The sequence below is a fragment of the Centruroides vittatus genome, unplaced genomic scaffold (genome assembly GCF_030686945.1).
Source record: "Centruroides vittatus isolate TY-2023 unplaced genomic scaffold, ASM3068694v2 scaffold_211, whole genome shotgun sequence".
In the NCBI taxonomy this organism is placed as follows: domain Eukaryota; kingdom Metazoa; phylum Arthropoda; class Arachnida; order Scorpiones; family Buthidae; genus Centruroides; species Centruroides vittatus.
In genome coordinates, this window is record NW_027122687.1 from 828577 (window position 1) to 843442 (window position 14866).

At 27.1% G+C, this 14866-nt stretch overlaps 1 protein-coding gene and 1 long non-coding RNA gene across 2 annotated transcripts in view; both read right to left on the bottom strand.

Annotated features, from left to right (window-relative positions):
• LOC136987457 (uncharacterized) overlaps positions 1-2455 on the bottom strand; it is a 58736-nt gene extending 56281 nt beyond the window's left edge. Inside the window, exon 1 of the long non-coding RNA XR_010882617.1 lies at positions 2359-2455. This is a non-coding gene — a long non-coding RNA (uncharacterized lncRNA). The remainder of the gene's footprint in view (positions 1-2358) is intronic.
• A 6462-nt stretch (positions 2456-8917) lies between these two features.
• LOC136987444 (cyclin-dependent kinase 5 activator 1-like) lies at positions 8918-12087 on the bottom strand. Its single transcript, XM_067285183.1, has one exon. It carries the CDS (start codon positions 11727-11729, stop codon positions 10689-10691), a length of 1041 nt encoding a protein of 346 aa, XP_067141284.1. The 5' UTR covers positions 11730-12087; the 3' UTR covers positions 8918-10688.
• Positions 12088-14866: the final 2779 nt, after the last annotated feature.

Here is a 14866-nt window from a genome sequence, read left to right on the forward strand (position 1 = left end):
TACCACTGAATCTGACTTTTTAGCCAGTAAACTATACTTTTCCACTTGACATTCCGACCATGGAAAACTATCGAATGCTACTCACTACGATGAATACTCTAGTTTGCATGTATTTTTCTAAAGTAGTGTACTCGATGCGGTATAATGAAAATTTTGCTGTGTATATTCAGAAATACCAGACAAAAATGTCGTTAATTAATTACAGTAAAAACATAACTGAAACGTTTTAAACACATTTTATTCTGTTAATTTTGTAAGGTTATATAAGTGAATGCAATCATCTGATACTATTTGGGGTGGAGCTCAAATTTACGCGGTACCTCCTGACACGCAATCACCGCATATACAAGACTATAATGTACCGTATATCATGTTAGAGATTTGTGAAAGAAGTAAATAACGTAACTAATATAGTTTTTTTTTTTTAATTTTTTACACTTGAAAATACGGAACTCGAGAGAAGTTCGGCTTTTTGAACCTTAAGAATCCCAAGATGATATACTTTAAATCGCTACAGCCACTTTTTTAATATTCTAATAACTCGAGACTGAATAAATTATCCAGTCATTATAGTAACTGGCTTCTCGCTGCCAAAAAATCATCGTAAATGATTTTCTTTCAAATTAATGATACAAAGCACAAACAATAATCTCCTTGTCTTTAACTAATGATTAATTTATATAAAATTAAGATTTATTTTTAAGCATTGTTAATGCGAATTTAGATTGATTTCGCGTTCTGTTGCCAAGTCAACTTTTTCTACTACTACTATTATTTTATTATTACTTTTTTAGTCGTTGACTTTTTAATCTTTGATAGTTTTACATAAGTATAAATTCTTGAGATCTCAATATGGGCGTTGTGAGATAGTCCAAAACTTTTATGAAAAATATTTATCTGTATTAAAAATAATATACTCTTATATAGCAAATGAAATTAAAGCTAATGGATAAAACTCATAAAATGCTAAGAAATGATGGGATGTTTCAAATCGGGTTCTTAACATTTATTGTTCCATGGATCCCTTTTCCAATTAGGTGATCCTTTCTCGGAATAATGTTTTTAAATGCATTAAAGAAAATCAATTATATAAAAGTATATTTAAATTAAAAGCATGTAATATAGCAATATATGTGCTTCTTTCTTAAAGTTAAACTGAACAGTTATCTTAATTTTGTGGTGTTATGTGAAATTGTTAAGGTGATTTTTATCCTTCCAAGCCACGGACCCCTTGTTAAGAACCAATGTTTTAAACTGCTCTAAACATATAATTTAGGATAGTTTCTCATTAATAATGTGCTATAAATAGAACTAAATGTTTTATGTTTTAAATTGTAGCAATTCATTGTAAAGAACGCAATAAGATAAGTTGCTTTTGTGAGCGAAGAAAAGCGTAACATGTAAAATATTTCAAAATTGTTTTCTATAACTGCAATTGATTTTTTCCTGTTATTCGTTAAAGATGATATATTAATCGCATATTTTAGAGTTTAGTAGATATTCAGGAAAATTAAAATTTATACATTGCACTTAAATTCGCAATAAAAAGCAACTTCACATTTATTTCTTACATAGTGTTTTTCTATTATGTCGAAAGTCAATTTAATGTTTAAAAACAATTAATAAATATTGTAAAACCTGCTCAGGAATATAGCGTCATAAATTCTCGTAAAATTAAACTGAAAATATAAATAGAATCTAATCTCTCGGTTAATTTTTATTGCAATAAATTGCATTTTTTCATTATCTTAAATCTATTTAGCTCGTAAATTGTTTTTTAATTGAATTACCATGAGCGTATGAATTTCTCTGTAGATTTTCAAAGCTATTTATCTTGGATTATTACTATTATTAATTTCTTCCTTCAACGTTATCTTATTTTGATTTAAAAAGTTTTCGTAACAAATAATTTCAAATGGCAATGTGTAAGAAATTTGATTTTGCATAAAAAATATTCTGTATTTCAATTTCGATTTGTATAAGAAAAATTCTGTCTTTTGATTTTGCATAAGAGAAACATTCTGTATTTAGATTTTGTATAAGATTGTTTGAATATGTGAATTTGTTTAAGAATTTCCATGTAAAGACGTATTTCTTACAAAATAAATTAACTCATATAATATTTTTTTAAAAATACAACAATAAATTAAAGAATTTTATTTATATTTCAATAAGAATTTTCAATAAATAAGAAAAAAAATGTTCAAAAATATTTATATTTTTTTAATTTTTCATTTAATGAGAAGTCTGAATTACAAATACTTATATTAAAATAAAATATTTTAATATAAGTTAATTTAACGTATTATATAATACGAGTTAATACTAATTTCAATAAATAACTTTTAATAAATTTACCATTAAAAAAAGAAACCAAACCATTTTGCAAATTTCCTATATTAAAGCATTAAAATGATGGCGGCTAAGGGAACCTCGCCACCTGGTGTAGAAAAAAAAATCACTTGATAGATCGTCTGCTACCGCGAATTTTTTTCCGCTTTTTTTTAATACATGAAATGTAAAGAATATTATTTTACTTTCGTGATAAATTTGTTTGTCATTTGTGACATTAAAAATTAGTAGATTCGTATTAAGATGAAACACGAGGGAATTTTATTCGTTCGGTTTTGTATTTCGTATAACTATTCTCCCGTTTACCAATGGCGGCATAGGCTTGTTTATTCGAGATAAATTAATTAATAATAAATTCTAATTATGCAGTAATTAATATTAAAATGTTAATGTTTAATAATTTAACCTTATACAGTTTAAATTATATTATGTGCAATACCGCGTTATAAATTAATTATACGTTTCATTGTTTTTTTTTTCTTACAGCGGCGCCACGATATATTGTAAAAAGTTAATTAAGATGAAAAATAATAATTTATTTTCGAATTTTAATTTTAAAATTCGAATAAATTATTTTTTAATTCTAAATTAATATTAAAATATATTTATAATCCATCCCTTTGCACATTTAAGAAATTTCTGAGATCAAAGGCAATCGAACCCCAATAGCGACCACCTGTAAACGGCGGCCATTTTTATGTTTCGTTGTTCAGTGTTTTAACAGTATTTCTTTATAGTTTAACACAAAAAATGCTTATAAATTAGTATGTATCTCTCCAATCTCCATCATACTAATTAGTATGTATGATATATACTAATTTATAAGCATTTCTTGTGTTAAACTGTTAAAAATACAGTTAAATCATGTTTATTATAAATAAAAATCCGCTTCTTAAGAGGAAAAAAATAATTTATTTAAAATGTACTTTTAGAAATTGTATGTAAAAAATAAAATATATACAAATAAACGTTTTCAAAAATTCTTTTTAGAATAATTTTAAAAATAATGAAGATATTCAAAATTCTATTCGAGAAGACAATTATTATTCTAATGTATTTTATAAAATTTAAAGAATTTCGAGCACATATATACATTTTCCTCCCTCTCTCTTCGATTTTTCCATCACAAATCTTAGTAAAATTTAAGTAATAATAAGAATTTAATTTAATTTTACATTTTTAAAAAAACGAAATTTTAAATCCCGCTCATTAAAATGAATAAATAAATAAAGTTATAGAACAGAAGAAAGGTACAGAAATATTTTCTTCATATTTATATCTTCAGGCAGGAAATTTATTGATTAATATTTATACGTACGTATATATTTCCTTGTAAATATATATTTAATACACTCCGAAAATTGACTGTAAAATGAAGATAAATATAATATATTTACGCAGAAACTATATATTTATATTGGCCCACTTTAATGTCATTGTTCTAAATTAAACCAGTACTTATCCCTGTTTTAAAGGGGTATAAATATCATTTTTTGAATCATTTATTCTCTTTTTTAGTTTATTTAATAAAGTAGACAGGTGGCTTCCTCTTATAGCAAAAGGAAAATAAAGTAAATCCGAATCTTAAGGCATTTAATATGAATATTATGCTCCTACGCTGTTTATGCCTTCTTATTTACATACCTTTATATTAAAATATAAGAACGTGCGTTCACATTGGCTTCATACGCGAGAGAATGACGATAAAATTTGATATTTTCCACATGCAAGGTTCTATCTCCCCTAGATTATATAATGGGATGGACTGTGTTGGTATCGATGTGATCGGAACTAAACTTGATGAGATGGCTACAGTGGATAAAACTGAACAGCCTTATAAATATTTTATAAAATAATATACAATTCCGGGTATCATTTTTATCAGAATTTGTGTTTTTAAATTAGATTCTGATTTAATATTAAAGTTTTCTTTTTTCTTTACCTTCCACTTTTGTAAATAGACACCTCTGTGCTATGCGGAGAAGAGACTTTTACAGGCGATGTATATTTAAATCGATTGAGATTTTAATTTCGAAATATATTTGATATTTTTACACTTTTAAATACTTAAAATAACCGTTATTTGTGCGATTTTACACGATGAAAATATATTTATAAGATTATTTTACGTGTAAAAAACGTATTTAAGTTCGTATAGTTAGAGAATAATTTACTAAGAGTCTTAAATTAAATATTAAAAAGGCAGCATTACATGGAGATGATGTAAGGAGGGCGATGTAATTTATTGTTAAAACATTAAAAATGTAATGTGTAATTATTTTAAATTGCTGTTAAATCTTAGTGAAATTTTTATTTTTCAATTAAAACGAGTATAATAAAGAGATCAGATTAAACTACTCGCTTCTGTGTATATAACTTCTGATTATAAATTATTCAAGAAAGCTATATCAGTTCTCTTTTATCTAAATTACCTTCGATAATACAGATGAATGAAGCATAACTATGACTTAATAAAACCTTTCGTATGTGTATAGTTCGTTAAATGAAGGCAAATTTCTTAAGAAATTCGGTTTTTTTAAAAAAAAAGGGTGATGTGTATTCAAATTTAAATTCAAAGTATAATAATTTAATAATTTAAACTTATGAAAAATAACACTAAAAATATACTCTGATGAGACGATGATAATTTTTTTTAAATAATTAGAATGAACATCATCATCTGGCGTCATTCTTTCCTATGTACTCCCTGTCTAGAAACAGGGAAATTAGATGTTATCTGTCAGAATATGGATGAAGCAAATGACAGCTAAGAGTATTTATTCAACCGTATTTTAAACACAGACGGCTATTAAACAAATATTTATTAACAGTTTAAAACTTAGTCATTTAAAATAAAAATAGATTTATAATTCTAATTATTATTTTATTTTATTTTTTCGAATTTAATAGTTTAATTATTAAAATATATACAAATTTTTAATATAAAAATAATGATAAACATAGCAGGAAGCTGGAAGAAAGAAGAAGAGGATGATGATGATGATGATGATTGATGATGACGTCCTTATTTGTAATTAGCGTGTAGAAATGTTATTATTATTTAAATTTTATAATTCTTTATATAATTATCCTAAATTTAGGTCTATATTCACATTCATATTTTTTATTTTTAATAGAGAAATTAAGAGTTAAGTTGTCTGCATTAATGAAAAAAATTCTCTCTTACTTTTGATTTTTTTTACTTAGAAAACGTTTATTAAGTTGTGAACGATAAGATGAGATCTTAGCAAATGAAAGCCAACGTATTTTTCAAGTGTGCCTCGTCTACACTTATAAAAATAAACTGTTTAATTAAATCCTTCGTTAATTTCAGAGGGAGAAAGCATCCCTTCTCCTGCATCTTCGCTTCCCCGTACGGCACTACAGTACTGCAAGAAGAAATGTTTCTCTTTTTTTGACAGAAATAAATAATTAATTAATCGAAATCTATGAGGTAATTAAAATTACAATGATAATTAATTAATTTAATCTTAGTCTCCCGGAATAAAAAAATAAATAAAATAAAATACAAATATAATTATCCTCTCAACAAATTAATTAAGTTAGAATAACGTAAATTACTCTAAAGAATAATCCGCTTTTCGGAATTCTTACAAGTATTCACGGAAACCCTTTCCTCTTCTACGCTGGAAGCCATCAAGAAAACTCCTACAGACGGTCGACACGTGACCTTTAAGTCGTAGAAGCGAAGGACACTCGATAAAAGGGTAACACGGGCTCAAGAATAGTGAAATAATTAAGCGGTATTGATCTATATTCGGGTGGTTGACGTGTCTTAAATTTTTACATGATTAGTGTAATATCTTATAATAGGGATACAATAGAATGACGTCATACGTGGAGAGTGCAAGAGAGCGAGAGAGAGAGAGAGCAATGGGACGTCGCCTACATCTAAGAATGAATCATCACAGGAGCTATGTTGACAGTAATACAACTATCTTGTTATCATGTGATATGTTTAATCAATAAAATGTGCAAATTTTCATGTACTCTTGCTTTCTTCTTCAAGAAAATTCTGTTTACTTTCTGTAACAAGTAAAAAATAAATTCGATTTCTTCAAATAAAATTATATTATCATTTCGTTTAAAATTGTAAGTGGACTTTTCTAATCTCATTTTAAAAAACGCTTTTATCTTTTTAATAAATGTTGAAGGTCAATAAAGACTTTACTTAAGTACATTAGCTGAGTGTTATTTTTGCTTCGTAATATATATTTCTTTTAAAGTTTCATTTGAAGGTCAGGAGAATTCTTTTTTAAACAATAAATTCTGATATTAATAATGGACTCTTTAACTTAATGTCAGAGCTTTTCTTTAAATTATGATTTAAATTTCGTTGATTATATTGATGATTTTTGTTTAAAATTTAAGATTTATCCACTAAAACTTAACATAAGAACTGGGGTATGAACAGAGCTAAATGTGGAGATTTACTGATAAATTAAGTTAGATCTTCAGTTTACTACTCCATATGTTAATTAAAACAAAAGGATTTTTTTTCTACTGAAAGCTGGGATTAAACTTACATCAGTTAATTATGATAGAGAAGATCCTTTCTTCAGTTCACTAATGGCCTTCTACAGTTTTAAAAACACTTAAGAGCATTTATCTAGATTTATCAGAATGTATTAAGCATCAATTATTTTTAAGTGCTTTTTTTTGTAGGGAGAAAATTGAAGGAACAAATTAGAATTACTCAAAAATTATAATTATTCCAAATATTATTCTGTATTAAAAGTAAGAGATTTGAAATGTCTGAGTGTAAAAACTATGAATAATATCTAGAATTGTTAATACAGTTATAAAATATTAAGTAGACTTTATTCTGTTTAGATAAATAAATTATTAAGTTAATATTAAGCAATATCTATATTAAATCTTGTTAAATATATATATATATATATATATATATGTTTTTAAATGATAATTTTGTGTGAGAAAGCCAAAATTCCACATTTTATTTACCTCTATTGGAATATAGGAACCGTAAAATGTAGGAATTCCACATAAAACACATTTCAGAGTAGTCATAAATCCTATAATTGCTTGGATATAGTCCAAATCTTAAAATAAACTTTTTGTATAGAGGGATAAAGCTATTATATATATATATTTTTTTAATTGAATAAAAACCTTTAAGACTTAAAATTCAAGTAATACTCATGTATTAATAGATAATAGGAGGCAATTCCAATTATAAAAATAATTTCCTTTTGTATCTGATATGGGATTGATGCCGTATCCCATAACTTTCTATTCTACTTACATTTTTTTTTCTTTTTGGCATTTTTCCAAATATTTCTCTTGAGAAATTTTCTATAATTCCTCAATTTTTAAATTTATCCTCCTATTAAGATTTTTTAAACAATAAATTATAAAGGATTTTACAATTTTTAATGCTGTTTAATGTATAAGTTATGCCTTTTTTCCTTTAGACTTTGAAATTAGGAAAAAAAAAGATTAATTTGGTTATAGAATTCAATTTAATTATAATTAAAATTAAGGTTATTGAATTTTAAATTTACATAAAAATATTAAATAACATTTTTTTCTAATTAGATTCTAATATTCATTAATTTTATAAATTATTTAGTAGTTTGAAGTATATAATTAAGAAATTTAAACAAGTTTTCTGTTTAATTTACAGAAAAATATATTGATTAAATTTTTAATAACTTAATTTGTATGCATTTAGTTTATTTTTAAAGCAATTATTCTGTTCTAATATTCAATACTTTTATAGATTCTTCAGTAAATCTAATATAGTTTTCTGCATGTGATTAAGGAATTTAAACAAGTTTCCTGTTATAATTTATAGGAATATTAATTAAATTTTTTAATATTTTAATTTGTAAATGTATAATTTATTTTCTCAATTAATTCTTAATGTTTGTTGATTAAAAAAATAAATAAAAGAAGGTTATTCAGAAATAGACAAGATCTTTTATTATCAATATCATTGTTCAATTTGATCTACACTATTCAGAAACTGATGAAAAGTGTTTTGAATATATATTTTTTGAACATTTTAAAATTCAAAATTCACATTATCTTGTCAAAATCAATACATTTTACTATAACTTTTTTAAATATACATAAATCTTAAAATTGTAATATTTTTTTTTAGTATTTAAAATATAAATTAATTCATTTACAGTACACATTTTCATGTTTCTGTATGATGACAATATGGTAAATTCCTTCTCTTTCATTAAAATGAGTCCTTATGATTATTATTACATAATTTATGTACTGGCCAATTAGGAACATTTTAACAAAAAAAAAAAAAAAAGAATCCTTTAAAGGTCAGTCAAAGTGTATTTATCAAGAGTAATAACATTAGCTATAGGCCGAGTTTTTAATTTTTGTTAATATCATATTAAAGTTATGATGATTGAGAAGAATTGAGGTTTATTCTCCTCAATGTTTTTCTAATAGAAGGTAAGTTTCTGTCGATTGAATATGAAGTCTTCACTTAATACATGTCATATCAATGTTGTATTTGAATCATTAATCTTTAATGATACATACAATAGACTACATATTATATTTCGAAATAGGTTTAATGTACATTATATACAAGAATTGCAATAACCACGGATCTTTACTTGACTTCACATATTCATTCATAAATCTTTATATACAAACAACACAAAATACTCTTACAGACACGGAATTAAAATTTGTTTTTTTTTTATCTTTTTTTATACAAGCACAAGGGAAAAATTTCTATTGGCAATTGCTAGAAAAAACATTTTCTTTGTCTTTAAATTTACAGCAATAACTTTGACAGACTCTTTTATAAACACTATTCTAAAACTACTTAATTAAATGTGCTTATTTTTCAAAATGACAAAAAGTAGGGAACTATTACACACTCTGGCTCTTTTCCAATCATGTTCTGTGATGGCCAATTATTATATTTTTAAAATATTTTAAGGATTAAAAAATATTAATAATTAAATTCTAGATATACAATTAAATATATCAACACAATTAGAAATTTTTAGGTCAAGTTTAATGGATACGAATTCAAATCAATATCACGCACACGCACATATACATGTAAAGGTAATCTGATTAATGTTTAATAAAAAAATAAATAAGTAACAGGATTTATATTCTAACATAAGCATTTTTTTTTCTTTATTTTAAAATTCAATTATATATTCTTTCTCTTACAATAAACACATCATGTTTAATGTTGGATAGAGAATAGGATGGCTTGGATCTTCATTTTTTTAAATTTAAAGAATAAGAATTAAACTTAAAATATAATATTTTGTCTTATAAATGGACATTATATATATCATATGATAGTAAGATAAACATTTAACTCTCTATCTATAAATTAATTATGAAAAATTATACATTTATGAACTAATTTTTTTTTTTTAAATTAATAATAAAGTTTAAAAATAAATTTTTAATGTTAAAAATATATATGTATGTATATATATTTTCCTAAATGGCAACATTTAATTTGGACGAAAACTTTTCTTGATCAGAATTGGCTGGCAATTGCTTGAGACTGTTTAACAATTTGGGCTTTTAAAATACATGTTTTGTTCAACAGTATAAATAAGAATTTTAAATTAAATGAGAATTTTAACTAAATATATTGCTTTTAGATACCAAAAATATCAATTCTTTTCTTTTTTTTGTACTGAAGGTTTTTTTTCTTTTTTGGATTTTTCTTTTATTTTAAACTATACATTTAACAAATGTATAATATACCTAACAGGATAATTTATCATTATAGATCAGTACAAGGGATATATTAAAAAGAGATTAACAGTAAAATCAACATTAATTATCCAACAAATTTTAACATTTATCATCACAATGAACGCATTTCAATGATTGAAATACAAAAAAGAGATATTGTAAAGTTTTATATATATATATATATATATATATATGCTTATTTATATATGTATGTATATATATATATATACTTACTTCGTATACTGCTTCATAAAACGATATATGACGATAATTTCACAAAATTCCGGACGATTTTAACTATTATTAAAGATTGAGGAACGGTAAATACTCATTATACTCCCGCATTGCGCCAGAACTTAGCTTCCCAACAGAACACCAAGTCCTACAGTGAAGCACGCTTTACAGGGGCACTCACTCTTTTTTTCGATGAACATATATATATCAAACCTTCTATTGTAGAAGAAAGATAAATATTATGGGATATGATTCTACAATTTTCATTTACAGTATATATATATATGTGTGTGTGTGTGTATGTATATATAAGTAAAGTTCTTTTAAACCGTTAAACTATTATTAAAGTCTGGTTATGCCGTGATCGAGCAGCCTTTCAATTCGGTAAAAACTTCAGTAAAATAGCTTGGTTCACTATTGATTTTCAACATCTTTCCACTCAGTAAATTAATAATTAATAAGCATCTATCCCAGAATTTTTCTTTGCTATCTTCTACTAAAAAAGGCTTTAAGGGATAAGAAATCTCGTTACCCATATAAGCGTAAGATAAATATAGACAGGTTAATACGATAGCCTGAAGTTCACGTTCAGTTTCGATATCGTCGTTAACTAATTCTCTAACCAGCATATAAAGGAAGACTACGTTAGCTGGATTTATAAATGCTATATCTTGCCAACCTTGTAGAAGTAATGATCTATCTACGCTTCTTAACCACATAACAGCATCGGATGGTTGAAGTTCTCTCATCTTTTTACACTTTCGACAGAGATATTCCCCTAAACATCTTAACAATTCCGATGTGGATGCCTGTATAACTGTCTTTTTGTGCGGGCTAGGAACGGTGTGATCCCCTGTAACGTTGTTTTTACTTACTACATTTGGAGGTGCTCTCAGGGAAGGGCCGCATGCAGTAAAGGCATTGATGGCTCCGGAAGTAGTATGAGTAATGGGTCGAACCAAATTATGAGCCGTCAAAATTGCAGGTTTCGGTGGCAATGGAGGTGGTAAAGGCTTATGAGGTTTGTTGTTATTCCTGGCAACTACATCCAAAGGACCAATGGAACTGGATTTCAGGTTGTAACATGCCAGAGAGTTCTGGATATTTTTGTTATTATCCACTAAAGTATTTATATTATCCAGGGGATAACGTAAATTCTGGTTTTTATTCTTTTCGCTCTTCTTCTTGTTCGAGACGTTGAAGTGTTTCCAACTAAGAGCATTGATGAAGAGGGAATGCTTCTTGAAGTTATGGTTATGGTGATTGGCATTCTTCTCGAGCGTCTTCTCCTTGTTTTTCGCATTATTCAACTGCTCGTACGTGTACTTATTCAAGTTATAATCACCATACGACGGCTTACGTTCCTTTGGAGAGAAACTCAATACCGTGCCCATAGCTGGATTAGAGAAATCAGCATTTAACTATCCGAAGTGGTAACAATACCCGTTGATGAATTGCACTATCATGTATGAAATTGTACGATTGTTCACCTCCATCCAACGTTGAAAGATGACAATCCACAGCACCAAATGGTGTCTAATGTTCAAATGGACACGTCGACCTTCGTCTAGCCTGCAACACTCGTCAGCCGATCGATGAGCCTTTTCCTAGTTGCTATGACTACGAGCTGCAGTCGATGACGTCAACTTAGTTGTATTTCATTGGTAGAGTAACTTAATGCGACGATCCTTAGTGATCGATGGAGTTAACAGAATGGCAGTTTAGGATAAGGGCGACTTGTAATGTGTAGGAATGGATTCTCATTATTAGTTATTAAAATAAATGCACCTTTTCTATTACTCCATACAGCTTACAATATTTTTCAATTTTTACGAGAGGAGAGGAAAGCCAGGAAAGGAACGTCAGCCAATAGGAACCATTTAAAAATCGAGAAAACCAGAAGAAAAAATAAATAAATAATTTCATTACAACGTGTACAGAAGCTGCACTTGTCTGGAGGAGCGAGAAGCGAGTAGGAACAGCATTAAATTTAAGAGATCTTGTTTAAAATAACCCTAAAGTTAATTGCGTGACGGTAATTTGCATTGGCGTGCGACTGTTTTACTCAACAGCAAATTTGATAAAAGGTTGACATGCAAGTGAAAATTTCGTATTCAAGTAATCCAAGTAATTAAAATAAAAATTGAATAATAATAAAGGATTGTTACAAAACATTTCCTATTATATTCCGAACCGAATATGTCGTTTGATGGAAGACAAACATTAATAATTTCCTAAGTAATTTTAACAAGTTATGGCAATCCATTTACCGTAACATTTTTCCATTTGCATAAATTGTATCCATCACGAATAAAAGTAATCGTAACGAATTCAATTCTGTTATAATAACTTCATTATGCCTTGGAGTAGAATTTGTAATTCGAATTAGACACACGCCTGGGTTCTGTAGTGATTAGTCAAGGAGTCGAAATACGGAAAAAATACTGTCAAATTTACTTTTTTTAAAAGAAAAATAAAATAAAACGGTTGTTGCGAAAACACTCCTGTAGAAAAAAATTCCTGTAAGTTGTCCTTTTTGGTGATTTTTCTTGTTGAAACGTCTTCCTGAAAAGACTCTTGTAAAATGTATCTTCTTAAAATGTCTCTTGTAAAAAGAAAATCCTCCCTTAAAATGTCAATCTTAAAAATATTTCTTACAAATTCCACTGTAAAACGTATATTTTTTGCAAGGTTTTCACAAAATATGCTGTTAAAACGTACAATACATGATGATAACTTACCTATAAAAAAGCTATTCTTGTAAAATCAAAATGTATCTTTTTTATAAAATATGCACAGTAAAACCTGTCTAAAACGGAAAACGTATTAGTCCTGTTTACACAGGTTTCACTCTACCTTCTTCCTAAAATATCGCCTGTATTTAAAGCTAATTTTATAAAATGTCTGCTATAATATGCTATTTTTTTATAAATAATTTCCATAAAAGGACTCTTATAAAATAATTTACAGTAGAAATTTCTTTATGGTGAGTTTATAAATTATTTTTAATATTTTTTTATTATTATTAGAGAAGAATTTTTAGTCGATTTTCCTTTGATAAAGATACCCACTCGAAAAGAATTTTTGTTAAAAAATAACTTTAATTATCTTGAAAGAAATTCTTGAGAATTAGATTAATTTTAAGCGTTTATATATTTAATTTATAGAATAAAAATCCAGGATTTTTACGTGAAACGAAGAAAAATGATAGGCCTAAACCTGGTTTCATTCACAATAAAGAAAAGGACTTCTCTAGGTTTCATTCAATCGATAATTTGTGTAGCAAGTTTACACAAAAGCAAATAGTCTGAGTGGATGAATAATAAACTCAATTCTCGGCTATTAACTCTACCTTTTTACATAATTAAAGAGTTTATACGCAATAAAACCTGTCCAGAACGGAACCTCGATTAAACGTAAACCTGCCTTAACGGGAAAATTCCTTAAAAACTCGACCATTTCCTGTGTGAAAAAAAGAAAAACCTGTTCAAAACAGAAAATACCATACGAGTCCCTCTTACACAGGTTTTACTGTAAATATTTATCACGAATAAATAAACTAAATTTCCCTACAAATTACAGATTAATTTAGCATCTAGTACGGGATGTTTTCCACAATTTTAGGGATTTTCTTTTTGTTTTTAGGGATTTTACATTTAGTTTTAAAGAATTTTAAAGATTTTTTCCTCGTTTTTAAAGGATTTTTTAGAATTTTTTTCTCGTTTTAGGGATTTTCCCCGTGTTTTTTAAGCTCATTTCGTATTCTGATAGTTTAGACACTTATAAAATCAGTGTTTCGGTAGTTCAATCAGAACCTGTTTAGTCCGGAACCTCAATAAAACAGAAAGCTGCCTTAATGGGGAAAACCCTTATAAACGGCCATTTTCAGTTAAAAAAGAAAAACCTGTTTAAAAACGGAAGGTACTGTACATCCGGCTTACACAGGTTTCACTGTAAATATTTATCAAGTATAAGTAAACGAAATTTCCCTACAAATTACTGATTAATTTAGCATCCTGTACGAAATGTTTTCCACGTTTTTAGGGATTTTTACCCTTGTTTTCTAGGGATTTTCCCTTTTCTTTTTAAAAGAATTTTAGGGATTTTCCCTCGTTTTTAAGGATTTTTAGGATTTTTCCTCATTTCGTATTCTGTTAGCTTAGACACTTAGAAAAACCAGTGTTTCGGTAGTTCAATCAGAAAGCGATCAGCTGTATCGCGTGTCGAGTGAGGAAATAATCAAAAACTCGTAAAGATGTGTGATACGGATGTTTATAAAAGTGTAAATCTGTTGACGTCACCGGCGATAAGATAAACAGAGAGAATCCATTGGGAATTTCGTGACATTAAACCCGCTACCGGAATTGCTTCGATCGATAGATGACGTCATCTCGCCGCATCCCTCCCGAAAAAATTTCAAAACAAAACAAAAATTTAAAAATTCTTAAAAATAATATAGATGCCAAGATACATTTCCTATCGTCATCATAAGGACGGATTTTTATGTTGTATGCCCACGTTTCGCTTGTAG